Consider the following 26881-nt stretch of genomic DNA (forward strand, 5'->3'; position numbering starts at 1 on the left):
CTCCCGGATCGCTCATTTACTAAGCATCGATAACCAGCTTGCCACCCGAAAGCTCCTCGGCCACCAACTTCCTCCTGACCGCCGCCTGGGTCGCCGCCCTGGTAGAATCAGACAATCCAGAGGCCATACCTGAAATTTGCGCCTGTCTCGTGGCCACGCTGATCGGCGGGCCAGAAGCCTCCCAAATGTTCTTAGCGGCGCTGCTAATCCTGTTCTTGAACGTATCCTCCTTGAACAGCTCCTCGACCCTCTCCTCCAGCTGCTTCTCCGTCACGATGAAGCTCTGTGCGGCAACAAACAGCTGAGCAAGGGCGTCTTTCCTCTCTTCTGACTTTTGCGCAGCCAACTGTTCAGTCTTTTGCCTGGCCTCTTCGGCCCTCTCGAACCGGAGTGGACTAGGCTCGACCTGGACCTTCAGGGCGGTGGACGCCTTGACTGTCGACCGGGTGAGGATTTCGTCCTCGCGCTCGGGCTTGTTGGCGCAGGCGATGTTGAATCCGACCTTGTACCGGGAGCGTTCGAGGATTCTCCTGTCGTGGGTGGTCTTACGGCGGTAGAGGCTAAGGGTGCCTGCTGCGAGGTTCTTGCGGCGGATGGCGGCTGCTTTGCGGTGGGCGGCTTCGGCGGCGGATTTGGGGGGGAGGCCGGCGGCTTCGGATTTGGAGAGGGGGGTGGCGGCTTTGATGAAGGCGGATGTGGCTTTGCGGCGGCCGCCGCGGGTGGGGAAGAGGTTGCGGGGTTTGGGGAGGTGGCCTTTGACGGGGGGGGGTTTGACTTCGGAGGATTGGGGGGGTTCGGGGATGGTGATGAACTTGGGGGAGTCGGGGGGGAAGAATTGTTGGAGGTAGGAGGGGGTTGTCGAGAGGGAGCGAGAGAGCTGCCGGGATACTGGTCTGGGGGTGAGGCGGCAGTTGGTGAGGGCGGCTTCGAGGCCGGTGAGGGCCGGTCGTGGAAGCGATGGAGGCATGTTGTTTGTGGTATGGGGGGAGCTTCTGTCTGGAGAGACAGGAGTTCGGGCTGGCTTCCTGGACTACTGGGGGATTGTCGACGACGGCGAGGTGCGAGTGGTGGTGATTCGACTTGGAAATTCTGAAGCTTGCTGGGGCCGGCTGATTGATAGACGCTAAGCCGGTTTGGGAGTAAGGGCGGTTGAGCATTGGGGGTTCTGCCGCGGCTGACCGCTCTTTTTTCAGAGACTTTTGGAGCTCCACCCCTCCAAAACTTTCCCATTTACTTTGCGCGACTGTTGCTCTTTTGCACCCTTTCCAACTTTTCTCTCCTCGTCTTCCACATTCACTTTCCCCCGTGGAAGACCGCAAAACATCAATTTTCAATCCCTCAGATCCTTTCTCGCGGGCGAGGTTCTTGTTTTGCCTTTTCTTTTTCTTGTCTCCTGGTTTCAGCTTGGCGTTTTAGCATTCCACCAAGATGGGAACTGGTACGTCGCAGCATTCGTCGATATCGCAATTGACGTCGCCCTCTAACTCTTCATCACAGGGAAGAAGGAAAAGTCCCGCATGGAGCGGCAGGGCAAGCCCACAGGCGACCCCAAGGTGAAGGGTGAAAACTTCTACCGCTCCGCCAAAAAGATCAAGACCCTCAATGTCCTCAAGGAGGGCAAGGCGATTCGCAACAAGGATGGCAAGATCGTCAAGGCTGCCTCTTTCCAGAGCAGAGAGCGCCCCAAGGCTGTCATCGAGCCAAACCGAAGATGGTTCAGCAACACCAGAGTCATTTCCCAGGACACACTCACATCGTTCCGGGAGGCTGTGGAGGAGAACCAGAAGGACCCATACTCAGTACTGCTCAAGAGCAACAAGCTTCCCATGAGCTTGATTCGTGATGACGGACCCAAGCTCGAGGATGGGTTGAAGAAGCATCAAGCCAAGATGACAATCGAGAGTGCGCCCTTCTCAGAGACCTTTGGACCCAAGGCGCAAAGGAAACGTCCCAAGCTGAGCTTCGCCACTGTTGACGAACTGGCGGGCCACACCGAGTCGAGCTTCGATCAGTACACCGCGAGGCAGGAACAGATCAAGCTGCTCAGCGGTACTTCTGGCACGGCTGAGGTGGAGAACAAGGAAAGTGTCTACCCGGAGATTGACTTCAGTGTCTCAACGGCCAAGGAAGCCATCTTCTTCAAGGGTCAATCCAAGCGCATCTGGAACGAGCTCTGTAAGCATACACGCACTTACGTTGGAGGTCAGTATTGTTCTAACCTATTCTCACAGACAAGGTGATTGACTCTTCCGACGTCATCCTCCACGTTCTCGACGCCCGTGATCCTGTCGGCACAAGATGTCGCCACGTGGAGAAGTATCTTTCTACAGAAGCTCCGCACAAGCATCTCATCTTCGTTCTGAACAAGATCGATTTGGTTCCATCCAGCACAGCCGTAAGTACAACCATTTTGTATTGTATCACATCACACATTCTTGGTACTCCTCGATTTTTATTGGGAGTACCCCAGGGGTTTTGTCAGGATGCTTCCGCACATTCATGTGCCACTGCAATGGAAGTTGTGCGTTACATCCCTGGGAGATCGATATCCACCTCCAACTTCTCTGGCCTGGTCATCAGGTCGGGGATTGTCAGACTCCGTCTTGGGGTTTTGGCGCCGGATACCGGACGTGTTTCATACGAGTTGAAAACCGCCGCGCCCCTCACTGGGTAATTTTGTTGCGGTTTTCTTAGTGATGTTTCATACATTTCTCTCCATCATACATCTGCATTTGAAATTGTTGCTTCCAAGACGGACGCTAACAGGTTTTCAGGCTGCTTGGATCCGTGTGCTTCAAAAGGATCGCCCCACCTGCGCCATGAGATCAAGCATGAAGAACCCGTTCGGTCGTGGTTCTCTGATCGATCTTCTCCGCCAATTTAGCATCCTCCACAAGGACCGCAAGCAGATCAGTGTTGGTCTGGTTGGGTATCCCAACGTGGGCAAATCCAGCATCATCAACGCCCTCCGTGGCAAGCCTGTTGCCAAGGTTGCACCTATTCCCGGTGAGACCAAGGTCTGGCAGTACGTTACTCTGATGAAGAGGATCTACCTGATTGATTGCCCGGGTATTGTACCACCCAACCAAAATGACACACCACAGGACCTTCTTCTCCGTGGTGTCGTCCGTGTTGAGAATGTCGAGCATCCCGAGCAGTATATCCCTGCTGTGTTGAGCAAGGTCAAGCCGCATCATATGGAAAGGACGTATGAGCTGAAGGGTTGGAAAGACCACATTCAGTTCCTTGAGATGCTGGCTAGGAAGGGCGGCAGACTGTTGAAGGGTGGTGAGCCAGATGTGGACGGTGTGGCCAAGATGGTCTTGAACGATTTTATGCGAGGCAAGATTCCTTGGTTCACCCCCGCGCCAGCGATGGAAGGGACCGAGGATGCCGACTCTGAACTCATTGAGGGCCGCCAAGGTCGTCTCGGTGAGATGCGGAAGCGGAAACGCGACCTCGAGGCTGAAGGCGAAAGTGTTGCCGATACATCCATGGCTGGGTCGACTCTGGCGGCCACCGAGGATCTTGCAGCTTCAGATGACGAAGATGACGATTTCTCTGGATTTTCCAGTGATAGTGACTCTGAGGGTGAGGGCGAAGATAACGAAGACAATGAGGGCGATGATGCCGAGGATATGATATCCCTCGGCGAGTCGAGTGATGAGGAGGCATCAGATGCTGAGTCGGAGCAAGAGCCAGATCCGCCAGCGTCCAGGAAAAGGAGAAAGGCGTAGTTAAGCCACTTCGATTCTTATCTTATTGCAGCGAAAAGTACCACGTATTGATTTTTAGTAATGAAACCGTGGAAGGGTTTGGGCACAACCCGAATGATACCTCTGCCCATATCATACATTTTTCGTTCCAATTCTGCTTGCTTGTGTATCTGTGTCGGCAAAGACAACTTTTGTTGCCAGTGGCTGGGAAAGGCCATTGTTGGGCTCGGTCTGTCGGACAAGTCTGGAATTGGGATGGTAGATATCTAGTGGTGGATGATCTCGCAGATGCGACGGTGACCTTATCATGGTGTTGCACAGCATGCTCAAGTCGAGATGGGTATCACTGGGCTGAGGCTCACAGGCGATATGCATGCACGGTCCCTTGTTTTTAGGTGTGAGCCGAGCGGATGAGACCATCACTTCTTTACATCTTGAACTTGCCAACGGTCTGACGGGCGCTGGGGCGTAGTTGTTCAAGATATTTGGGGCAATATCGCCGTCATGAGAAACAATGAGTTCGTTGCACCAAACGGCACATCTTGCCGTCCTTGGTGGAAATGATAATTGGGAGCCTGGTGATATAAGTGTTGGGTTACCTCCCCGTTGCTGTGGTCAGTTGTGAAGTTGGCAGCTCTTTCACTTGAACCCAGGATTACCTACCGCCGCTGTCATCTATCACCTACACTTCGACTATGTTTGCTCACATCTTCCTCTTCTTGGTGCTGGGGTTGAGCTTCGTGGTGGCTGATGTTGCGGATATACAAACATGTTTGTTCCACCTATACTCAGTCGATGCCAGTTGCAGCAACAACCTCACAGTTGGCCAATTACCAGGTGGTCAACTTCAGGGAAGCAAACTCACAGAGTCAGCAACGTGGTTCCGGTTTTTTGATGGTCGTCTTCTAGACCACGCCCTACGGGGGTGCTGGTGGGCTCGTACAGTTGTCCCTGTCCCCTGTCCTGTCCTTGCTCTGTTCCAGCTAATCTCTTGTTCATTCTTCTAGCCGTCTCGACAGTCTTAGTCTGTGACGTTGCCTTTTCCGACGTGGAAGAACCCGACATGCTTTTCTCTGTCACCACGCACGGCGATGCCCAGGCTCTCAGTTACAATGGAACATTTTCCTTTTTCGCCTGCCGATCTGGCCGCTACGACAAGATGAACTACTACCTCGAGCAGCCAGACGCAACGTGCCCGCAAGTCTTCCTTCACGTCGACCCCGATATGTCATGTTTTGATGAGCCGTTTCTCACTATGACAACCACACCCGCGCTTCATTTCTCAACGCCAGTCCCCTCTGCCACAGAAAGTACCAGTACGGACGATTTGTTGAGTACGGCTTACTATACTGAGACAGTCGGCGAGTCAACTTCGGCAGCTCACGATACAGAATCTCCCGCCACTTACGACACAGACGGTCCCCGGGTTACTACGTTGATCTTCCAAACCACCACACCTACATTAACCATCACGGTAGACGACCCCCCCAACCTCAGCCTCCTACCCCCCACCTTCCACCCTCCCACTTACATCATCCATCCGCCCCCAATACCACTCCCTCAGCACCCTCCTCTCCCCTCCCCTCCCATCCCTGACCGCCCCCTCCATCAACCTCACAGCCTTGCCTCCCACGACCTTCCCATCCCTCTCCATCCCCAAACCGTTCACAACAGGCCTCTTCTCCTGGACAAACTCCTCTTTCCCCTCCACCTTCAAAACTAAAACCCTCAGCCCGGGCGTTTATGGTAGCGGAAGGGGTTCTTCCCTCAGCATGCAGACACCAACGGTGTATTACGGCACGGCAGGGTTCAGCCGTCCACCCAGAACTCCTACCCCGTCATACGAACCAATGCCTTTGGTGACGACGTTGATTTTTCATACGGAACGGGAGGAGGGTGGGGGAAGTGTTACTACCGGGCCGGTGGTGGAGACCTTTACGGTGACGGCGGAGGAGGGGGTAGTGGTTACCTTTGCTGTGGAGGTTGAGCGTTAAGGGGGGGAAGTTTGTTAAAGGTGCAAAGATGAGAGAGGAAGGAGGAAAGACAAAGGAAGAAAAAGGAAGATTTAGTGTAATGGTAGTAATAATAGTACAGGGAAGAGGCTGTTTGGACTTGGCTTGAAAAGGGGTTGTAAAGTGTTGCTTGGTGGCTATAAGTTAGGGCGGGTGTGCAAAGAGTGTCCCGTTGTTAAACTTGTCGTTGAACGATTAACTAAGGGGGGGTCTTTGAACCCACCATTTTCAAGTAGAAATTGGGTGTCTTTTGCGGTTCGAGAAAGAATGTAGAATAACCAACCAGTAAGAGAGTAAAAAGCAAAGCAGCGAAAACATACAGCACCGGGGATTCCCCAGTGGTCACCCACCTGAGTACTAGTCCGGCGGTCAGCTGTTTGACTAGGGGAGAGCAGACGGGATCCCGTATTTTCAGCTGCCTATGGTCGTATGTGATCGTTACGGTTAGGATTTAATGTCATGTAGGGAGTGAGGATGAGAAAATAGGGGTTTCACCAGGAGACAGTCTGAGAGACAGAATGACAAATTCCCCTAGAGAGGTATTTGGAATTGACCAACGAGCACCCGATGCCGAACAGGTATTTCGACGGATCGGGGAGCGATTAATATTTTCGGAAAAGCGATGATGCAACTGAGCGCGAGCAGCCCCTCATTCACCCCACTAACACACCCCCTATCTACCTATCTTCATGTGTAACAAGAGCTCCCATCACATCATCCCGAGCCTTTCTGTCGCGGTCTAATTCTTAATTCTATAAAAGCCTCATTCACTACCCATCGTCCGTTCGTGACTGTCACTCATCAATTCTCAACTTCACAAACAAAGTAAACCACCAAGATGGCCCTCCCACCCAAATTCAACGCCCACCGCCTCACCTTCTCCTCCTCACTAACCTCAGCCCCCGAACCAAAGCACACCATCGAGCTTTTCCTCGACTACGTCTGCCCCTTCTCAGCCAGTCAGTCCCCCCTCTCAACCCACCCCCCCAAAGCATACACTAACTCCCCCTACCAGAACTCTTCAACCATCTCTACAACAACATCATCCCCAAAATCATCTCCCCCAACCCCTCCCTCTCCTCCAAAGTCGACTTCATCATCCGTCAACAAATCCAACCCTGGCACCCCTCCTCCACCCTCGTCCACGAAGCCGCTCTCGCCGTCCTCCAACTAACCAACTCCCCCGCCAAATTCTACCAGTTCTCCTCCACCCTTTTCGCCCACCAAAAATCCTACTTTGATATCTCCCTCGTGAACGAAACCCGCAACCAGACCTACCGCCGCCTCGCCAAGCTCGCCTCGGACACCATCTCTGACCTGGACGAGGAAGCCGTCTACAACCTCCTTGCCATCCCCTCCCAACCGGGCGAGGACGGCGCCCTCAACGCAGGCAACGCCGTCACAAACGACGTGAAGCTGATCACCAAAATCAACAGACTTCTCGGTGTTCACGTCACGCCTACTGTAATCTTCAATGGCGTTGTAGCAAATGAGATTTCGAGTGGGTGGACTGAGGAGCAGTGGAAGGAGTGGTTGGACAAGAATATTGTTTAGCTTAGGAGAGATAGCATGCACTAAAAAGACTAAAAAAAAAACGGTTGATACTGATGCTATGCAGAATGTGAAAAAAAAAGAGACGGACAATCTGTCTCATGCTACCATCCCTTTAACCGCTCCAAAGTGACTAAAACTACTCCTTCTCTAATATGTGGAAACTGCCATGCAACAAACAAAGACCTCAAGGGAAAAAAGAAAAATCCATCATAACTCTTTCTAGACATTGGTTTGTTCTTGTCAGTTGATCAAAAAGGAAAAGAAAAAAAAGAGAGAGAAGTGGATTATGTACAAATACGCCGCCGTCCCCCCCCAATCCCACCCACCACCCCATACATCATAATCCGACAATCTATTTACAATCTATCCAACTTTCTCCTCTCGTTTCTCGTCCTCTTCTGCAGCTTCTTGTACTTCTTCTTCTTCATCCGCAACTTCCTCTGCCTCTTCACACTAATGGCCTGCATGGCCCGGTCCTGCAGCCGTCTCGACTCGTCATACTTCAGCTGGCGCAGCGCCATCCTCTCCAAAAACGTCCTCGGCTGAACGCCGCCCTGCTCCGCACTGTCGATGAGTTCCGGGCTGTGCGCAACAACCTTGTACTGCCCGTCCGCCTCCACCGTCTCCTCGATCGTGACCATGGCCTTGTACACCCTCGTCTGGGGCTCCTCGCTCGCTTCCAGCGTCGTGCCGGCAAGTTCGTCGACAAGAGCATCAACGGCGGCGGCGGCGCCATCGGCCATCGGCTTGGGTGCCGGAGGCGGCGCATAAGGCAGGAACTGGCCTGCCATGGAGTTGAGCTGAAAATAGACGTTGCTCTCGCCGCTCATCTCAAACGGGGCGCCGTCGGCGCGCCTCGGCGGCTCTCCGGTTTCCTGAATCTCTTGCTGCATCCGCTCCTGCTGTTTAAAGACACTAGTGTTGGCTTCATCATCATTCAACTTGGAGAGGGGATGTTTTTCAAGGTCATGTACCGTTTGTGACAGGGTCGACAGGACGTCCGACACCCTGTGACGCGGCGAGCGGGTGTTGAAGATCTCGGCAAAGGCATCCTCGGTCACCGTCTTGGGGAGGAGCTGTGTGACGGAGATGGGCCGGTGGAGGGCGAAGAAGGTGGACAGGGCGAGGGCTAGATAGAGGGGTAAGCAAGAGATGTGAGTGATATTGGGGAGGATACGAACCCTCGTCCTTGATGTGCTTGGTGCTGGGGACGCTGGGGAGCTGGGGGCCGGCGTCCTTGGCCTTTCTTTTGCGCTTCTCGCCGGTCGTCTTGGAGTTGCCCGAGGCGGGCACGGAGGGCCGGGCGGCGAAATCGCGGGCGCCGTCATCCGGGCTTGAGGGTTTTGAGGACGAGTACCGGCGCTGGTGGAGACCATTGGCCTTGTAGGCGGCTTTGGGAGCCGACGCAGTCAGGGAGGAAACCACCGTCACAGGCGACTGGGGAGCCGCAGACGCGACAGCCCGTCGCACTGATAACGGCAGCATGGTTGGCGAGGTGGTGGCGGCTGGTTCTGGGGTGAGAACAAAACTCGCAAGGGTCCTCTTCAGAGGTGCCTGATCACAAAGGCTGGCTGCTTTCTGAAAAGGACAGCGAGAGACGACGTCGAGGTGTCGAGATGTCGAGATGTCGGGAGGTGGCGGGTGGTGCGCTGTCAAAGGCAGACGCTATCCAGGTTTGCAGTCACGTTTGACGATGACCTGCCAGAGGGATGGAAAGCCTTGTTGGTGGCTCCGGCTCGGCTTGCTTCTTCTCTCGGGCGCTATTTGCCGTGATCGCCTGATGGTCTGTGCGGCTTCAAACGTCTCGTCTCGATTGGTACCTGGAGTCCGCATTGGGTAATAACCGGGGCAGCAAAAAAGTGAAGCTGTCTCTCCCTCACCCAGCTCCTTACACCGACCCTAACTGCCTTTCGTCCATGCGGGGAAACACAGAAAGGTGGGTTCTACATGCCCCCTGACGGAAGTGCACATGGCATTGAACTTACTACTAGCCATGGATATTGAGAACAACAGGTAAGCAATACCGCATATACTCAATCGAACCAAAATTGTCCGCGCCCGCCACTATACCTACAGGAGTTTGGCTTAAGTGCCAAGCCACTTATAACCCGATCACTGGGTCCGATAAAATCTACCATGATTTTTTTTTCATTTAGTTTTTTACGACAGCTTCAAAACTTTTACTATTAGCTTTAAAAAATTTTGATTTATAATAGTAATACTAAATTACTTAATTATATTAATATGTGACAATTTAATATATAAAATTAAATAAAACCGATTTTATTTAAAGTAGAGAAAATAGAAGGTTTTGCTAAAATTGACGATATATTTAAAATGATAGGTTTATAAAATTCATTGTTTCCTTAAATATTGAGAGATATTTCTATTTTATTAATATTTTTTTCAATATTAAATTTCCAAATAAATAATATAATACCGTTATTAAGTGAAAAATAAGATACATCAGAAATTTAAAATATAAATACTTTTTCTAATCAAAATAAATTTATTAAAGTTATTGTGACGGGCTCCTATTTGGAACTTTTGAAAAAGGTATTAGTTGAAAGCACTTTTAGACAGTTTCGCAATATGCAATTCACGCTTGTATTCACGGTATCTTGTGTTTACATTAAGACATTTTATTGTGCACTGTTTAGCTGCACCGAACCAATTGTCAGAAGTTACCTTCAACTCATATCCCTTGTAGAGGTTCTATACAGAGATTCGTCACATATATAAAGTATCTACTTAATAGAGCAGAGTGCTGCAAAGCCTTGCATCTACTATTATAGTAAGTAAAAATAGCCTCAACTTTATATTTAGAGTATATAAAGTCCTATAAGTGCCCAGTATAATGTGTGGGGCAATCGACCCACAATAACCCACACTTTCGGTAGGCTCGGTAGCCGAATTCGCCCTGTTTTGTATAGCCGTGACCTGTGACCTATATTGTATGCGGAATACCATGAAGCTGGATATCGTTATTTCGCTGCTTTGACAGTAAACATCGTTGGATATCGTGGTGTCCCGGTGAAGGCGGACAGGATGGTTATGCAGCGAGGTTTCTCTAAGTGGTTCATCCACCCATGCATCATTGTTGTTGCTCCTCGAATAGGATAAATTGAAACCCGTAATTGATGGCGTGATGAGCAATAGGAAACCTGAAAACAGCTCGAAACATGACCTTGGGAGGATGAATGACTGTAATTTCGGATAGTGCCAGGTGCAAAGGTGCAGATAATACATGGTGGGGTCCATGTTGGGCTGGGTAAAGTAACGACGGTGATTGAAGATGAACTACGTTAATGTCTGGTGAAGGAGAGGTTTCTGGTTTGACCAACCCAAAGTCCTGCTCAGGTGTCGTGTTTCTGAACGTGCTTTCCAGCACCCAAGTGTGGGAAAGAAGGACGTAGCATTGCGACTTTCCCAGACTCTGATGCTGAAGCTGGAAATTTCAAGAGCTTCTCAAGCTGTCAACCTTGAAGCTTCCAAGTATGTAAACGATGACCCAAAGTGTTGCTGGTTGGTGGGGCACTGGCAAAGGAGTGGCAGGAACGAATCCTAAAGGCGGAATTTGCAATTGGGCGCCAAGAAACGCATAGCTCAAGCACGTGACGCTGGGCCCCGGTGCGCAGCTCTGGCAAATTGGCCCGGGCCTTCCCGAGCTTGCCTTGGAAGTGAGGCAAAATCACTGCTGCATAAGTCTGTTTTTTGAGGTTGAGGACATTTTCTTCAACCGCCCTTCCACCCCCCCGACACACACCCATCCGCGTCCATGGCGTCCCGGAGACTTGCTCTGAACCTCGCCCAGGGCCTGCGTGGCCGCTCTGGAGGTCTTTCTGTCCCCGTCAGACGAGGCCTTGCGACACCTCACTCGCCCGCCCTCAAGACCCAGACGACGACACTCAAGAATGGCCTGACTGTGAGCTTCACCCCGGCCCTCCCGTCCGCCCGTCCACAGCCTGGCCGCCATGACGTCGTGCCAATTGGTCCTTCCTGAGCTTGCTACAGCTTCATATACTGACTGCAACTCTTTCCCACCCCGCAGGTCGCAACCCAGTACTCTCCCTATGCGCAGACCTCGACGGTCGGCATGTGGATCGATGCCGGCTCCCGCGCCGAGACCGACGAGACCAACGGCACTGCCCACTTCCTCGAGCACTTGGCCTTCAAGGTACGGTAATCCGGGCTCGCCCTCTGCCGTTCCCGGCTAACATGAATACACTTGGGTAGGGCACATCGAAGCGGACTCAGCAGCAGTTGGAGCTTGAAATTGAGAACATGGGCGCCCACCTCAACGCATATACCTCGGTTTGTTGCCGTCTATTCTATTCCGGATACCTTCGTAGAAGCTAATTCTCGAGTGTAGCGCGAGAACACCGTCTACTTCGCCAGGGCCCTGAACGAGGACGTTCCTCAGTGCGTCGATATCCTACAGGACATTCTCCAAAACTCTAAGCTTGAGGAGTCGGCTATTGAGCGGGAACGTGATGTCATTCTCCGTGAGTCGGAGGAGGTTGAGAAGCAGTTGGAGGAAGTTGTTTTCGATCACCTGCACGCCACCGCTTACCAGCAACAACCCCTCGGCCGCACCATCCTCGGCCCCCGCGAGAACATCCGTGACATCACCAGGACCGAGCTTACCAACTACATCAAGAACAACTACACTGCCGACCGCATGGTTCTTGTCGGAGCTGGTGGTGTTCCCCACGAGCAGCTCGTCGAGATGGCTGACAAGTACTTTGCTGGCCTCCCCTCCAAGAGCCCCGAGTCCGCCGCCTACCTCCTGTCCAAGAAGAAGGCCGATTTCATCGGCTCCGATGTCAGAATCCGCGACGACACTATCCCCACTGCCAACATCGCCATTGCCGTTGAGGGCGTCAGCTGGAACGACCCCGACTACTTCACTGCCCTCGTCACCCAGGCTATTGTCGGCAACTATGACAAGGCTCTTGGCAACGCTCCTCACCAGGGCAGCAAGCTCAGCGGCATCGTTCACAAGAATGATCTTGCCACCAGCTACATGAGCTTCTCCACCAGCTATAGCGACACTGGGTACGGACCGTTTTGCTATGTTGTGTGTGAAGGTTGACTTGATACTAATACGTCTCTAGTCTCTGGGGCATCTACATGGTCACCGACAATCTCGCCAACGTCGATGATCTTGTTCACTTCTCCCTCCGCGAGTGGACCCGCCTCTGCGGCAGCGTCACCCCCGCCGAGGTTGAGCGCGCCAAGGCCCAGCTCAAGGCCTCCATCCTCCTGTCCCTCGACGGCACCAGCGCCGTTGCCGAGGATATTGGTCGGCAAATCGTCAACACTGGCCGCCGCATGAGCCCCGGCGAGATCGAGCGCGTTATTGATGCCATCACGGAGAAGGACGTCATGGAGTTTGCCAACAAGAAGATCTGGGATCAGGACATTGCCATCAGCGCCGTCGGTAGCATCGAGGGTCTGTTTGACTACGCCAGAATCAGAGCCGACATGAGCAGAAACTTTTAGACAGCCCCCTTGAGTTGAAAAAAGAGAGCAAGTAAATAAATCTGATGGGGAGTACGAAGAGCAGATGGTGTTTTTTTTGCTTCTCCGACAGTCTTGAAAGGGGCGTGTCTGTGTGATGAGTGTGGTGTTTGTACAACGGGGACGCCGGCGGATTAAAAAAATCACAGTGTATTATAATTCGGTGGTTTGTCTGTTTCAAGCTAGTCCGCCAAAAGGAAGAGAAGGAAAATGGCAAGGGGAGGGGTGAATGGGTGAAAGGGAAGGGGAAGAGACCTATGAATTGTACTGTAGAGAGAGGGGTTCTGGGTAGACATAGAGCCAATCGACGCTGCTTCTTTGCTTAAGCCTGACCATCTTGCTGAATGAAAACGTGGGGGTTTGGTGAGGGAGTCCAGATGATGGTGTGTTTGATGGATGTGTAGGGCACTTGTTTGTGAGTGGTGGGGTGGGTTATCTGATGGAGGTGAGGTCGATAGGGGTAAGGTGGTGGTGGTTGTTGTTTGTGTATCCTGGGTGATCATACCTGGTGGTTGTGTCTTTTTTTGGTAAGGGAAGTCGAGATGGTTGTTGGCTGATGGCTGGGTAGTTGGACGAAGTTTTGGGTGAGTTGGGGGTTCCATCGTTTGTCTGCAAACTTTGTGAATGTGAGAGGGTGACCAGTTTGGGGTTGAAAGTGAGGTATGATATGGAGAGATGGAAAAGATTCTATGTACGTGCGATGGTGTGGCGGATTCCACATTCCAATATTTGTTGCGTAGTTGTGGTCTTGTGTCGGAGAGAGATAGTTTTTCTGATGGAAACGGTTCTGGTGATGAGAATATGGGCTTGTTTAGCTGGGCGACTAGGTACGTGGGATGATGGCGACGGCTAGGGTTCTCTTGTGTTATGTTGGAGACTATAACGGATAGGCCAACCTCAAGGTGGCGGATGAGATTGAACGCCCATAAAGTTGCTGAACTACTGTGGTATATCCCCCTGATAGGTAATGCAGGTGAGCTCACCCATATACCCACCTATCGATAATGTATCTTGAGACACAAACACTCTATAAAAGGTTCCTCAACACTCCCGCCTACGTACACCTATACAACATGCTCTCAAATCTTGAGGCCGAAAGGGAATGTAAAGGAGATGTGTTTATGGTCTTCATATCTCGTGCGAAATATGCGCGTTACAACTCTGCTCCCTAAGATACGCGGTAGGTGCCCTTTATGAACACTTGATACCTAATCATATCACATACCAGTGGCGTTAAAAGAATATCAAGAAATGGGCTTGATCGATTCCTCATGAAACGTTCATCCAATTTCCTTGTTTCCAATGCCAGGTACCAACTCCACTAAGCCCTGACTGGCTGACATGATACTACACTTCTCGAGTTGATGAATGAATCACCATCGATGAGCTCAGCATAACCATCGTTGTCGGGATCGCTCATAACCCTGACGAGCGAGGCAAAAAAAAGTCCTGAACCATGTCCCCGTGAAAACGAGAAGAGCCATATGGATTAGTAAACTTTGGTGATGATGAGGTGATAAGGCCCAGGCCGAACTCGGTGTTGAGCGAAAGGCAAGGTGGCAGTGTAGTAGCAATGTAGATAGACATTGGAAGATCATCTTGGATGTGGGTGGGATGCTAACGGCCATGAGAGCGGCACGTGCATCTGAATGTACCTACCGACCTGCACGGCGGGAGCAGGCGGAGGGTAGCAGAGCTATCGAATGGTGGTGTGATCTGAGATGTATAGGTCTTTTGCTTTTACGGTCCCTGATAGTCATACTATGTATATAAGGTTTAGTTCTGTGAAGGCAGTTACACAAAGTCCCAGCCAGTTTAATGATATACCGCCTGTTTAGACAGCCGCCGTAAAGCTCAAGTGCGACCTAGGTATGTGTGATTGATTCGCTTCTTGTGCTCCGTTTCACCGTCTCATTAACGGCCGTGGTCAACCACGCGGCCGGGTACAACGAGTGCAACTTCAACCGATTGACTCCACGGTTGTGCAAGTTTCAAAAGGTTCGCTGTTTCGACAAGCCGAGAAATTGCCTTGCTGTTCTCGGCTTGACGGAGGTGACGTCGGTGCCGGCTTGCTCGGGATCGGGTGTCGTATCCAGCAACAAAGAAAACTACACACACGCGTCCCTGCATCACTTCGCCCCGTCACTACTACAAGGCTGATGGGGGCGGTGAAAAAAGCTGGTGAAAAAGCCGGAAGCTTTCCAGGTTGTTGGTGGTAGCTTGTGGTCCGCTGGTAGGGCTTCACTTCTCCGTCCCTAGTCTTGGAGTTTGACAAATTCTTGAATCCTTGTCGCTCCCACAGACATTTCGGGGTTTGGAGGGGTTCTTTGATGCTGACGTTATGCCCCGCAGCTCGACGTGACACTCCGGTCTCGTACATATATCACCCGCAGACGTGTTCGGGCTGTATGTAGGTAAAACGGTAAAAACACGACTTGGCTGCTTGACGCGTATTATCGATACTGTGCTTGTTGTTATTGTTTCTGCACCCTGGAAGTATTCACCACTCACACAAGGGACAGGAGAGGTGGTGGCAGTGGTCGAGGGCCACGGCTAGAGACCGGGCAGCCGCAGCTGGCCTTGCCACCTCATCCTGGTGAGGCGTTCATCTTGAGACATAGTGGGGATAAATAGTATCCATTTCTAGGAAATTCCTACAAAAAAATGCTATAAAAGAGCAATAGTTGGAATCATCATGATGAATAAGATAAAAGATTCATGAAATGACATCGATTTTGCACTCCCTGCATCATTGCCAAGCCGTCCATGACAGATCAAGTCAGCAGGGATCAGACGATCGGCTTTGCAGATAGAAAAGTGGATCCGGCTTGGCAGATAACGAAGCTGTGGAGACCCCACCTCTCCGCCTTTCTATCGAAGCCCAAGCGTGCCGCCAACGATCTCGGAAGACGCCTTTGAGAATAAAAGATCGATTACTGTACGATACTGACAGATATGGACACGGAAATGCCGCGGTTCATCCGACCATGCGGACGGCCATCTCCCACGCGAGCTTCCCGTTACTGGCCCGCCCAAGGGAAAATATATTGCTGCCCGTTCTTGGCTGCCAAATTGGCCGCGGCCACCTCTCTCAAGACCAAGAGACCAAGACCAACTGTCCAAACCAAGAATTCGTCGCGGCTGCCATTGGCGCTACCTGACTGGGCGGGTGGCTTTTCTCAGGCGCGCCGATCGAGTGCCCGTATCGAGGGCTTTGCCCATGATCATGCAGCGCAGCGTCGGCCCTTGGCTTGTCTTTCTGCTTGCAGCATAGATAGAAACAACTCTACTCGCTGGAAAGGAGCAGCAGTTGCGTCGTCAGCAAGACTTGGTGATGCCGCTGTCCAATGCGACAGCTAACTTGGCTGATAATATTGCAGGGAGCAATACCTCGATATCACGCCACATCTTAACCGGGCGCCCCGGCACCTAACAGTTAGTGTCCTTCGAGAACGCTTACTGCTGTTATAACCGCCGAAGAATGGGCTCTGGATCAACGATTCAACGCACACACGCCGGCAGGGGGCGACAGTTCAATTCCGACTTTCATGATTCAGCGCAATTTGGGCTTCTCAGACTTTTCGAGGAGAGGGCGTGAATTGCCCGATAGTCCTTCATAAGAGAATGGCCACCACCAGATGTACCAGATAAAGGACGCAGCCGTCCTGCCGAGGCGTGGGTGATGAGGGCGTCTCAGACGAACAAAGCGAAGGGGTCAAATGGTAGAGGCGGGAAGCAAAGCCGTAATTCGAATAACCGGGAAAAGGTCTAGAGCAGGTGGTATTTTCAAAAGTGAGGGATTGGAGCTGAACCAGTCTGCAAAGTTTCACTTGGAAATCCTCCGTACCTTAATCGTCCATGGATGTCAGATTGTGCCATGCTCGGATCAAACCTGTGAATCGTGAGTTGTCTTCTTCTGTTTCTTCTGTACTGGCCCACAAACCTGAATTCTGTGGAATCAAAACGGCGAAAAAAGGTTGCTCCCGCATTCAGCGGATGACCAAGTTCCAGCTTCTTTTTCACCAACTCTTGTGAACCTGGAACCCGACGGCACCCCTGCCCTCCCCGCCGAAGGACCCGACCCACTTGGGATTAGCTTGCTGTGTCTACCATTAAGCACAGCCCTCCCGCCCCCCTCTCCTGCCTCAAACAGCGAGACATCCCCCCAACCCCAGCGCCCATCTCTCGCCTCGACTCCGCTTCCATCCTTTAACATAGCGGTTCGCTCCAACCAACCCTTCCCTTCCTCTTCCACCCCGATTGCCATTAACCGTATCCCTTCTCCACTCATCCGCACGCAGCACACAGTGTTCGCCGGCCCTTTGAGGGAGTTCACCTTCGACGCAGCTCGAGCCGACTTCTGCTTCCGACCGCGAATGAAGCAGAACCGTTGTATCCTCGAGGGGTAATCTGTCGACCACAACACGGGTGCATCTGCTCGCCGCCAGCAATCTGCGATGCTGATGGCCGTCGTGCACCCTTGAAGTTCACCACAGCGCCACTGAGCCTTCACCTTCATATCATCTCGTCTCGTCCCGTCTCTCCCAAGATGGCCTTCATTGATTCTGCCTTGGTGTTGCAAGGCGTTCGGATAGTTGCCAGACAAGCAACCGAGACCGTGGTATCGACCGCATTGTCATCAACAATCAACCCATCGCCCACCACGGACATCACCAACTCACCAACGGACTCGCCCACCGTCCAACCCTCTTTGACCTCTCTCACATCATCGACCTCACCCGAAGCGACTCCGAGTCCGTCTCCGCAGCCATCGCCGGGAGGTAATAATTCCTCGCCGTTGCTGTTTTTTGTAGCGCTGGGCTTTGGTGTCGTCTTCACCAATCTCTGGTAAGCAGGAGAGAAAGGCGATGAGAAATATTTGAACATGGGTGTCTAACAAAGAGGCAGGATTATCGTTGGGGTCAAGTACTGCTTCAGATACAATGCCCGTAACCGTCAAATGCGGATGAATGAAGATGGCGAACCAATCAACATGGAGAACATGCCTCGCCCGCATCGTCGTCGGCGCGAAAAGAAATTGATGACCATCGATGAGGTCAACGAAAAATTTCCGATGCTCAAGTACAAGACGTGGGTTGCAAGCCGAGCGCAGGAAGGACTACCTACCCGCGGCGGTGTTTCAAGCCCCAGTCGCCCAAACAGTGTCCGCGATGCCGAAGGTGTGATTTCCGAGCTTCCTAATAAGGAGCGCATGTCTACCGAGGAGCGACCAACAACGAGCGCAACCGCACCAGCAGCAGAAGCGACAGCGAAAAACGAAACGGCCGCAACTCCCGAGTCAACGACGGCGGCTGCCCAGACCGAGAAGCCCGGAAAACATGCTTCAAAGGAAAGCACCTCGAGTTCGATAGGTGGGCCTCAGCCAAGGATATCCACGGATAGGGAACGGGGTGGGGGCAATGATGGAGCTCGGGATGCTGATGCCGGAACTCTCCATAAAGCGTCGACCCAAGGCGCACATGATGACGATGAGGAAGATGATGAGCACATTGATGCTGCCATCCCACCCGAATGCATGGGGACCTCGGGAGACACGTGTGCTATTTGCATCGACACTCTCGAAGACGACGATGACGTGCGCGGCTTGACTTGTGGCCATGCTTTCCACGCTGTTTGCTTGGACCCGTGGCTCACGAGCAGGAGGGCATGCTGCCCATTGTGCAAGGCTGATTATTACACTCCTAAGCCACGACCTCCAGGCGCCGAGGGTCCCGACGGGGCCACGGTGATCGCCATCAGCCTCGTTGATTCGCGCTCGAACCGGATGAACATGCCCAATCGGCCACGGCGCACCTTCTTTGGTCTTCTGGGCTCTGACAACCGGAGCGAGAGAGAAATGTATGCCAGCAACAGACATAGGCATGATAACCGAACACGATCCTCCCGTGCTCGCGATAACAGGCGAGGGAACAGGACTCGTGCGCCAGCGAGTCCTGCTCCAGTGTCGGAGAGCCAGGCTAGCAGCGGCGGTTGGTTCTCCAACATGAGAACAGCTATTTCGAGACTTCCAAGAGGGCGGCAGCAAAACACCGACAGCCAGACTACCCCACCAGCATCGGGGGCCAACCCGGCTGTGACACCATCCCAGCTTGAAGCTGGAGTACAGAGATCATGATCTTCAGCCCATCTTGGAGGGGAGGGGAGCTGTGTGCTCATGACATCGCTGTTCCCCGCATCTATTGATACCCGTATTTCCCACCATGTACATGTCATTTTCTGATGCCGTCATAACGACTGCTTGGGAGTCACAATTCGCCCATTTCACCAGCCTCTAAAAGTTCCAGTACAGGTGACTCGTTATTGGATTCTTGCAATTTATCTCGCAAGCACTTGCGTCTGATAAAGTGGCGGTAATCCCTGAGGCATCAAGAGAAAAATTAGCCGGTAACGAAGTGGGCGACGCAGACTCAGGCATTTGAGCGCCAGGAAGAGGGTAGAAGAGAAGAGCAGGAGAGCGTTGAGCACTAATCTGCTGGCTGGGATATTGGCTGTTGTACCTTTCAATTAGTCTGTTTTTCTTCTTTCTCTCGATCTGGCTTTCACTGTCGGTTTGTTTATTATGGGATGTTTGTTTGCGGGTTGCGTCCCCCTTGTTTTCCTCCCCACATTTGGATTTGCATAGCACCCCTCACCATATTTGGCTTTTTTGTTTCGAAGGACAACGCGATAGGAGGCTACACTTGACACACACGACTCACAACTCTCTACCACAAGGGAAGAAAGGGATAAGCATGGAGTTTACTTAGGATTTGGTTTTGTATTTTTTTGCTCATGGGTTGGGAAGGGAATGTAAGCTGGATGGGATGGGATGGGATGGGATGGGGGTGGCGGTTACAACGTGTATATGTTCGCGAAATGGGGAGGGGGGTTGCTGAAAGGACTTTTTGGAGGGCTTGCCATGTAGTGGAATTTGAACCAGATGAAGCACACGCGAACAAGAATGGTTCAGCTGTTGTTGATGTGATCATTGTGTGGTGTCTATTGCTATGCTCGCTGTGGATCGTCCAGTATATATACCATCTGAAATTGAAGGCCAGAAAAGACCTTCTGGGCTGCTGCTCAACTTGAAGCTACTTCCAGTGATATGCTTCAAACCATCTTTCATATAGCTATCCATCATCAATGTATGGTGGTGTCGTGGCCCACGTTGGAAATAAAAAACGCTAACCGCCATATCCCTTTCATCTTCCTCAACCTGCCTTCCGTCAAAGTTGTCTCTCTCTAAAAGCGATCAGAGGTAACTCCCCTTCTGAAACCTCCCCCCAAAATTCGCCGCCTTGTTCAACAACTCCCTCTTCTGCTTCCCGCTCACCACCCCACCAACCTTCATGTCCTTCTCCCAGCTAAAAGCCCTCTTGCTCGGGTCATCTTCTTCCTCATCTTCCTTCCCACTCCCACTCTTTGCCTTTCTTTCAGCCTTCCTAGCCTGGTGCTGCTCCACCAGACTCTTACCCCTCGTTTGCTCGGTATAAGACTTGATTCTGGCTTCATCCTCCGCCGTCCGTTTTGACGGCCCGGCTGATGGACCGATGGGTTGTTGAGGGGTGTTGGATGGGTCGTCTCTACCTAGCACGGCATTGGCGAGGCGACGACGCTTTTCCTCAGGGGCCTCGGTCCATATTGAGGATACCCCGGAGGAAGACTTGGATTCTGTGACGGCGCGGGGGCCCGTGTTGAATTTGCGGGCTTTAAGCTTGGTTGGGTCTGGGGCGCGGTAAGAGGTTTCTGTTGGAGGGGCTATCATCCAGGAGTCGCGTTTAGGGGCCGCTTCTGGTTCCGTGTAGGCAGATAGGGAGGAACCCTGGGGGGTTGGGCGGGAGGGGACGGAGTCGGGGAGGGCGGGGCAGTAGTCGTCGTCTGAGTCCGAGTCGGAATCGGGGTTGGTGGTTGGGCGAGTTGAGAGGGGTGCTGGGGGAGGAGCGGGGCCGAGGACTCGACGGGGTGGAGGGGATGGTTTTGATGAGGGTGGGAGGGCTGGGCCTGGGGAGTCGGAATCGGAGTCGTCGAGGGTGATCTCGTCGTTGTTTGTTGGTGGGAGGGTTGGTCCTACTGGTGAACGGGAGGGACCGATGGATGGCTTTGCGACAGCGGGATTGAGCGGATTTGATGGATTTTCTGATGGGGGGAGTGACGGTCCTATTGATGGCTTTGTGGGAGGTGGTGCGCCGGGACCAAACCCATCGTCGGAGTCGTCATCTAGGGGTATTTCATCATCGTTGTCACGTCGCGAGACTTTGGGTGGAGGAGATGCTAGGAGGCCGTCGTCTTCTGGTATGCGCTTGCGCTTTTGAAGATGTGGTGGTAACTGGGGTCCAATGGAAGACATGATGACAGTCTCATATGACTGTTGACGAGTGAGTTCTTTGTTTGTGATGGGGTCCAATGCCTGGTTGAAGTTGAGAATAAGTTCGCGACAGGCAGGGGGATGATGCAAATGGTTCCAGTTGGGGTACTGCTGCTAGCTTATCGATAAGGCTGACAGCACCACTAATTCAGGTGGCTGAGCTCGAGCAAGGATGTTGAACATGGGGGGTCTCTGGGAGGCCCGGGGAGCTGGGCTGCACGCGCAATTGCTCCACGACTTCCAAGGTTCCCAGCTCCCGTCGAATGCGCCAACCTTCCGAGGGGCCGCATCTCTTGATTCGCATGTACAGAATAGAGGGGGACTGAGGATTGAGACTGCTTCTTCCAAATGTACAAACTTTTCAAACTTCTGTCCTCAGCCCTAGAATTCTTTGCGCTGCCCCGCAGGCAACGAGGCGTCGTCCCGCCAAGCTTCCATACCCTGATCGAATCTACCCAAGGAAGCGAGTGATAGCCTTTCAGCGTCGAGTACATACTTTTGCGCGACATACACATTTACGAGTCTTTGCGGAGCAATGCATTCAGCAGCCAGTGCCAGATGAGTTCGAGTCAAGCACAGGGCAGCAATGGCCCGGGAGACAATATGGCCGACATTCCAGAACTGGCCCCAGAAGCAGATGATCACAGGCTAGGGTCGAGCTCTAGCGATGAGGAGACAATAAGAGGGGAGCGTGACGAAGACTATGTTGCTGATGCCGCCATACTGGAGGAAGAGGAAGAGAACTGGCCAGCTGACGTTCCAATACCCACTGTCGAGGTCGATACCTCTGCTTCCATACCCAACCACTATCGTGGAATTGTTGGAGCTTCACAGGAGGCTACTTCGGAAGATGGGTCGACCGATGCTATACCGCGGTTGGCGGCAAGCCCTATGGGTTCCAACCTTTCAATTCCAGATGATACTCCGTCTGCTCAGGTGCGTTTTTGAAGAGTTGCTTGGTCTGGAACTGGTACTGACAGTTGCTACAGGGCTCCGTCGTTTCCTCGATGGGTAGCAGTGTCTTGCCCTCCTTCGCTCACCGACCTGGTATGAGCCCAACGCCATCTTTCAGGCCGTTTGACCAGAGATTCCAATCTCGTATTGCCTCGCCACACCTAAGCTCTCCCCGACCGTCCTCACCTGCCTTTCTTGCTGGACATAGCCGAACAGTGTCTGTGAGCAGTCAGTTTCTACTCGATTCGGGTGAAACAGAGACGCCGTCTCCGCCATGGGAGGTTGTGAGGTGGACGAAGCTCAGAAAGCTAAATAGCCAGGCTTTCTCGGAGGCAGGAAAGAGAAATTTTGGAACTCCAACCTGTCTTGCCGTCACAGCAAATATCGTGATGGGGACATCAAAGGGCATAATCCTGGTTTTTGACTATAACCAAAATCTCAAGTTGATCATTGGTCCAGGAACAAAAGGTTCGCTTTGAGCCGCTCCTCCGGTACGAAAATCAAGGGCTAACTGGATGGCAGCTGTTGAGTCGGGTCCTATCACATCGATTGCCATTTCGGCAGACCATAGCACTATAGCTGGTGGGCACTCTAACGGCAATATCTTTACCTGGGACACCACCCGAGCGGCGAGACCGTTTCTTAGCATACCCCATTTGGACTCAACACAAGTCCAACGCAGAACGGCCGACGGTCATGTCTCCAATGTTGCTATCACTCACTTAGGATTTCTCGGAACACGCCACACAGCACTCGTTTCGGCCGACGACAGAGGAATGGCCTTTTCACATCTCGCAACGCGGGGCACAGGAGCACTGGGAAGGACAGTGAAGACCACTCGCATTCTCGGGCGCTATCCAGACTCAAAACCACCTGTTGGAAAAACCCTCAAGCCCAGCACTGTACTAGGGTTTTCCTCATGTCCCCTTGGTAATGTCGAGATGGCTACTGACGGTATGGGCCTCACGGCGATGCTCACCCCCTATTTGCTCGTCATTGTCTCCACAACCCCTATCGCGCAAACTCAACACAAATCCGCCCGTCCAAAAGAGGTTGCAGCACACAGTGCCATGACCGGGTGCCTAGCTTGGTTTCCAGCTGTGAAGCTGAAGGTGCCGGACCCTGTTACTGGAAGTCAAATTTCCAAAGTGAAATTGGTGTACTGCTGGTCAAATGTCCTCACTGTACTAGATGTGGATGAGATACCAGAAGATGACAAAGAAAAACTCCCAAGTCTCAAATTCAGAGCACGGAGCCGATGGACGTGTGAGGAATCGATCGCGGCTGTCCAGTGGCTCAGCAGATCAGTTCTGACGGTTCTCACGATATCCCAACGGCTGATCGTGCTCGAAGATCGAAGCATGCGCATGACGGAGGCTTTTGACTTGATGGGCAAGCACATCTATCATGCAGATCTTTTTTCAAAACAGCTGAACCCACTGGTGGAACAACTGGATGAAGATGACGACTCGATGCATGGTGTCGTTGCTGACGCGTTCTACATGAGTTTCAAGGCGTATAAAAGCCGCCTGTTTCTCCTGGGATTCAATGATGTTTCGATAGGCGCTCTGTCCAACTGGGCTGATCGCTTGATCGCGTTGATGGAATCTGGGGACTATGTGGGGGCCATCCAACTTGCCACGTCCTACTACACAGGTGATGCTAATAAGCTCACCGTCGGACTTCCAGAAGATGCAAAACTCAGACACTCTATGGTCCAGGACAAGCTGATGGAAATCATGAGCGCCTCGCTCAAGTATGCATTTGGGCAGAGACAGAAGCGGAAAGACAGCGTTACAGACGCTCATCTGCAAGAGCTGGCCGAAACCTGCTTTGTGGCTTGCCAAAGTGTCGGGGACGAGGACTTCGTCTTTGACGAGATGTGGGAATGGTACGAAGATGCCGAGGTCGAAGGCATTTTCCTTGAGACTTTGGAGCCATACATCCTCGATGGATCTATTACGACGGTCCCTCCAGTTGTGGTCAAAGGCATGGTCACCCACTTTGTGAGCAAAGGGCTCGAAAGCCGCCTGGAGGAACTGATATGCCATCTAAACACCGCGACTCTCGATTTGGACCAAATCACCCTACTTTGCAAACAACACAGCCTTTACGACGCCCTCCTATATGTCTGGAATCAAGCCCTTCAAGATTTCATTACGCCCCTCCTCGATTTGCTGGCTTTATTGGTACCATTGATGCAAAACGGCCGATATTCAGGCTCAGCAAACCCGATCGAGGATGATGTTTATGGGGTCAATGCCCTTAAGATCTTCCCATATCTTTCATATGTCCTCACGGGACGGGTGTACCCGACTGGTGAGGCCCTGTCAGAAGAGATCGCGCAGAGGGCAAAGGCTGAGCTTTATTGGCTACTCTTCTCTGGCAAAAGCATTACCTGGCCTAAGGGCAGCAACAAGCGACTCCTCACGAAGCCTTCTCAGTCGCAGGAGCCGTCGTTTCCCTACCTACGATTGATCCTTAACTTTGATGCGCCCAGCTTTCTGAGTGCCCTCAATGAAGCGTTTGAAGATTCCTTCCTCAACGATTCGCCCGAGAAGCAGGCGGCAACCGGCAGCCGACCACGAGATCTACCAGAAGAGCAAATCTTCGGGTTGACTGTAGACAGACAGTACATTGTCTCCATCCTGATGGAGATCATGAACTCGACCGACTACGAAACGACCGACACGATCTACCTTGACATGTTTATTGCGAGAAACCTCCCCAAATACCCACAATATCTGCTGTTTCCAGGCTCAACTCTTACCAAAGTGCTCGCGGGACTCTGCAAGTTTCCCGGCCGAGACCTGGCCGAGGATGCTCAGCTGAGTGCGGAATACCTGCTTTCGGTATACCATCCACCAGATGTCAATGACTTGATTCCCCTTTTCAAGGAAGCTGGATTCTATCGCATTTTGAAGCGCATCTACAAGAACGACAAGCAGTATGGGAAACTCATTGAGACTTATTTTGACGATCCCGAAGACCAAGAAGCTGTGTTTAGCTGCATTGAGGTCTGCTTACGACCGCAAGCGGGCCTTACACGGCGGCAAATACAGGATGTTCACCAAGTCATCAAACGGCACGCGGCTCAGTTTGTCGAGATTGACCCTCCCATGGCAGCCAAAACCATTGCAAAGGTTGCGCCCGAGCTGCATCATGACGTCCTTCAAGCATCTGGTGAGCAACCGGGACTGCAATATTCGTATCTCAAGGCCATCCTGGAGCCACAGACTGAACAACGTCGTACTGGGTCACCAGATCGGGATATGGTTGAGCAGTATCTGCGGCTGATGTGCAGGTTTGATCCAGCACATGTGTCTGACTATGTTGGGCTGGTTCAGTCTACCAATCTACGGCTTGAAAACTTGCTTCCAACGATGGAGGAGACAGGCGTGATTGACGCGGCTGTCATACTTATGGCCAAGGAAGGTCAGGCTCAGGAGGCAATGGGTCGGTTGGTTAAGCACCTCGAAACACTAGAATCTGCTCTCCAGGGTCTGCTTGCAGGTTCTGAACCTGAATCGACCACTGAGCAGCTTCACCAGTCTGTCGAGGAGCTGATGGAGGCCTTGAGGAGGTACATCCTAGTCGGCATCTGGCTTTGCCAGGGACAGACGGAGACTGTGCGGGAAGCCAATGCTGGTCGTCGACGGCAGAAGCCTACTCTTGACGATGCACTGTCTTCTGATGAGGCTCTCTGGCTTGATCTGATTGATATCGCGGTGCGGATCACCAAGCAGATCTCTACGGCCCTCCGGTTGTCTCCGGCAGAAACTCCCTCCGAGAACGAGAAGCCCAATCTACCATTAGGCGATAACGACAAAATCACCACTCTTCTCCGCTCTCTGGTGCAAAACACTTTTACCGCACTGCTCACATGTACTTCAACCCCATCACCTTCCTCGACCACAACTGCCGGCATGGGCAGCAACCTGTCCTTTCTCCGAATCCTCAGGGCGTTCCTCACACGTGCGGCTGCCTCCTCTCCCAACTTGGCCGACCTTCGCTCCGTCTTGTCGTCCATTTTTGCGGCGTATGCGTATGAAGAGTCGATCCTGCGGCTGTCCAACCGGCTTCTTGAACGGAGTTTGTTCGTCAGTGTCAACGAGGCGGTCGCGCTCCGGCAGCGAGGATGGCGACCACGAGGCTCAACCTGCGAGGCTTGCCGTCGGAGAGTGTGGGGTCCGGGGGTGGCTGGAAATGTGTTTGAAGCTTGGGAGGAGAAGCAAACGGTGGAAGAGAAGAAGAGGAAATTGAGAAAGGCCCTGATATCACCGAATGGTGATGTCGGTGAGGATGGGACAGGTGGTGACGAGGAAGAGGCTTATGTTGGCAAGGGCAAAGGGAAAGGAAAGGCACCTAGTCCCAGGTTAAGACAGGAAGATGGGGCGGTCGGTGATGGCGATGTTCAGACAGCTCAGGATCCCCGAGAGGGACGGTCTGATGAGGCTGGGGCTCCTAGGAGGAGGGAGCAGCCACCGTTGGGGCCGTTGGTCTTGCTTGCGTGTAGACATATTTACCACAAGAGCTGCTTGGAGGAGCTGTTGGCGAAGGATGGGCAGGTAAAGGAAAATGAGTATAGATGTCCTATTGACGGGTAGAAGACTTGGGGAGACTTGGTGGGTGATATCAGGCATTTAGCTGTATATATTATGGATTTAATACCAGCCTGTTGGTTTGAAGAAAAGGGGGTAAAATACCGTATTGGATACACGCTGCTGTAACTTACGTTACCCATGTGCAGATCAGTG

The 26881-nt window shown here is 52.4% G+C and overlaps 9 protein-coding genes across 9 annotated transcripts; 6 read left to right on the top strand and 3 right to left on the bottom strand.

Moving 5' to 3' along the window:
• Positions 1 to 19: 19 nt before the first annotated feature.
• On the bottom strand, positions 20 to 967 carry QC764_106470 (uncharacterized protein; the record flags this gene model as incomplete). Its single annotated transcript, XM_062941895.1, has 1 exon — positions 20 to 967. One exon carries the CDS (start codon positions 965 to 967, stop codon positions 20 to 22), a length of 948 nt encoding a protein of 315 aa, XP_062804801.1.
• Positions 905 to 3737, top strand: NOG2 (GTPase required for pre-60S ribosomal subunit nuclear export and maturation; the record flags this gene model as incomplete). Its single annotated transcript, XM_062941896.1, has 4 exons — positions 905 to 1438; positions 1498 to 2175; positions 2232 to 2395; positions 2775 to 3737. Exons 1-4 carry the CDS (start codon positions 1429 to 1431, stop codon positions 3735 to 3737), a joined length of 1815 nt encoding a protein of 604 aa, XP_062804802.1. The 5' UTR covers positions 905 to 1428.
• Positions 3738 to 4411: 674 nt separating this feature from the next.
• QC764_106490 (uncharacterized protein) lies at positions 4412 to 5710 on the top strand (the record flags this gene model as incomplete). The annotated part of the gene is given in 3 exon segments (XM_062941897.1): positions 4412 to 4655; positions 4724 to 5190; positions 5195 to 5710. Coding segments are annotated over 3 exon segments (1227 nt in total).
• Positions 5711 to 6348: 638 nt separating this feature from the next.
• QC764_106500 (uncharacterized protein) lies at positions 6349 to 7317 on the top strand. The gene is made up of 2 exons (XM_062941898.1): positions 6349 to 6687; positions 6744 to 7317. The coding sequence occupies exons 1-2, from the start codon at positions 6567 to 6569 to the stop codon at positions 7280 to 7282; spliced, it is 660 nt and encodes a 219-aa protein (XP_062804804.1). The 5' UTR covers positions 6349 to 6566; the 3' UTR covers positions 7283 to 7317.
• A 175-nt stretch (positions 7318 to 7492) lies between these two features.
• On the bottom strand, positions 7493 to 9176 carry QC764_106510 (uncharacterized protein). Its single transcript, XM_062941899.1, has 3 exons — positions 8464 to 9176; positions 8257 to 8411; positions 7493 to 8184 (listed from the first exon to the last, which is right to left on the bottom strand). Exons 1-3 carry the CDS (start codon positions 8765 to 8767, stop codon positions 7639 to 7641), a joined length of 1005 nt encoding a protein of 334 aa, XP_062804805.1. The 5' UTR covers positions 8768 to 9176; the 3' UTR covers positions 7493 to 7638.
• Positions 9177 to 10956: 1780 nt separating this feature from the next.
• On the top strand, positions 10957 to 13170 carry MAS1 (Mitochondrial-processing peptidase subunit beta). Its single transcript, XM_062941900.1, has 5 exons — positions 10957 to 11207; positions 11334 to 11459; positions 11519 to 11596; positions 11655 to 12340; positions 12400 to 13170. The coding sequence occupies exons 1-5, from the start codon at positions 11061 to 11063 to the stop codon at positions 12785 to 12787; spliced, it is 1425 nt and encodes a 474-aa protein (XP_062804806.1). The 5' UTR covers positions 10957 to 11060; the 3' UTR covers positions 12788 to 13170.
• A 2328-nt stretch (positions 13171 to 15498) lies between these two features.
• Positions 15499 to 19751, top strand: QC764_106530 (uncharacterized protein). The gene is made up of 2 exons (XM_062941901.1): positions 15499 to 17653; positions 17714 to 19751. The coding sequence occupies exons 1-2, from the start codon at positions 17355 to 17357 to the stop codon at positions 18939 to 18941; spliced, it is 1527 nt and encodes a 508-aa protein (XP_062804807.1). The 5' UTR covers positions 15499 to 17354; the 3' UTR covers positions 18942 to 19751.
• Positions 19752 to 20057: 306 nt separating this feature from the next.
• On the bottom strand, positions 20058 to 21152 carry QC764_106540 (uncharacterized protein; the record flags this gene model as incomplete). The annotated part of the gene is made up of 1 exon (XM_062941902.1): positions 20058 to 21152. One exon carries the CDS (start codon positions 21150 to 21152, stop codon positions 20058 to 20060), a length of 1095 nt encoding a protein of 364 aa, XP_062804808.1.
• Positions 21092 to 26731, top strand: VPS8 (Vacuolar protein sorting-associated protein 8; the record flags this gene model as incomplete). The annotated part of the gene is made up of 3 exons (XM_062941903.1): positions 21092 to 22106; positions 22160 to 22592; positions 22647 to 26731. The coding sequence occupies exons 1-3, from the start codon at positions 21729 to 21731 to the stop codon at positions 26729 to 26731; spliced, it is 4896 nt and encodes a 1631-aa protein (XP_062804809.1). The 5' UTR covers positions 21092 to 21728.
• Between the last annotated feature and the right edge of the window lie 150 nt (positions 26732 to 26881).

The sequence above is a fragment of the Podospora pseudoanserina genome, chromosome 1 (genome assembly GCF_035222485.1).
Source record: "Podospora pseudoanserina strain CBS 124.78 chromosome 1, whole genome shotgun sequence".
NCBI lineage: Eukaryota > Fungi > Ascomycota > Sordariomycetes > Sordariales > Podosporaceae > Podospora > Podospora pseudoanserina.

Excerpts from the sequence above, each read along its gene's own strand:
- QC764_106500 (XM_062941898.1), top strand. The coding sequence starts at position 6,567 with ATGGCCCTCCCACCCAAATTCAACGCCCACCGCCTCACCTTCTCCTCC. Across the intron at positions 6,688-6,743 it reads CGTCTGCCCCTTCTCAGCCA|AACTCTTCAACCATCTCTAC; the intron begins GTCAGTCCCCCC and ends TCCCCCTACCAG.
- QC764_106510 (XM_062941899.1), bottom strand. The coding sequence starts at position 8,767 with ATGCTGCCGTTATCAGTGCGACGGGCTGTCGCGTCTGCGGCTCCCCAG. Across the intron at positions 8,412-8,463 it reads CAAGCACATCAAGGACGAGG|CCCTCGCCCTGTCCACCTTC; the intron begins GTTCGTATCCTC and ends CCCTCTATCTAG. Across the intron at positions 8,185-8,256 it reads TGTCGACCCTGTCACAAACG|CAGGAGCGGATGCAGCAAGA; the intron begins GTACATGACCTT and ends GTCTTTAAACAG.
- MAS1 (XM_062941900.1), top strand. The coding sequence starts at position 11,061 with ATGGCGTCCCGGAGACTTGCTCTGAACCTCGCCCAGGGCCTGCGTGGC. Across the intron at positions 11,208-11,333 it reads CACTCAAGAATGGCCTGACT|GTCGCAACCCAGTACTCTCC; the intron begins GTGAGCTTCACC and ends CCCACCCCGCAG. Across the intron at positions 11,597-11,654 it reads ACCTCAACGCATATACCTCG|CGCGAGAACACCGTCTACTT; the intron begins GTTTGTTGCCGT and ends TCTCGAGTGTAG.
- QC764_106530 (XM_062941901.1), top strand. The coding sequence starts at position 17,355 with ATGGCCTTCATTGATTCTGCCTTGGTGTTGCAAGGCGTTCGGATAGTT. Across the intron at positions 17,654-17,713 it reads GTCGTCTTCACCAATCTCTG|GATTATCGTTGGGGTCAAGT; the intron begins GTAAGCAGGAGA and ends ACAAAGAGGCAG.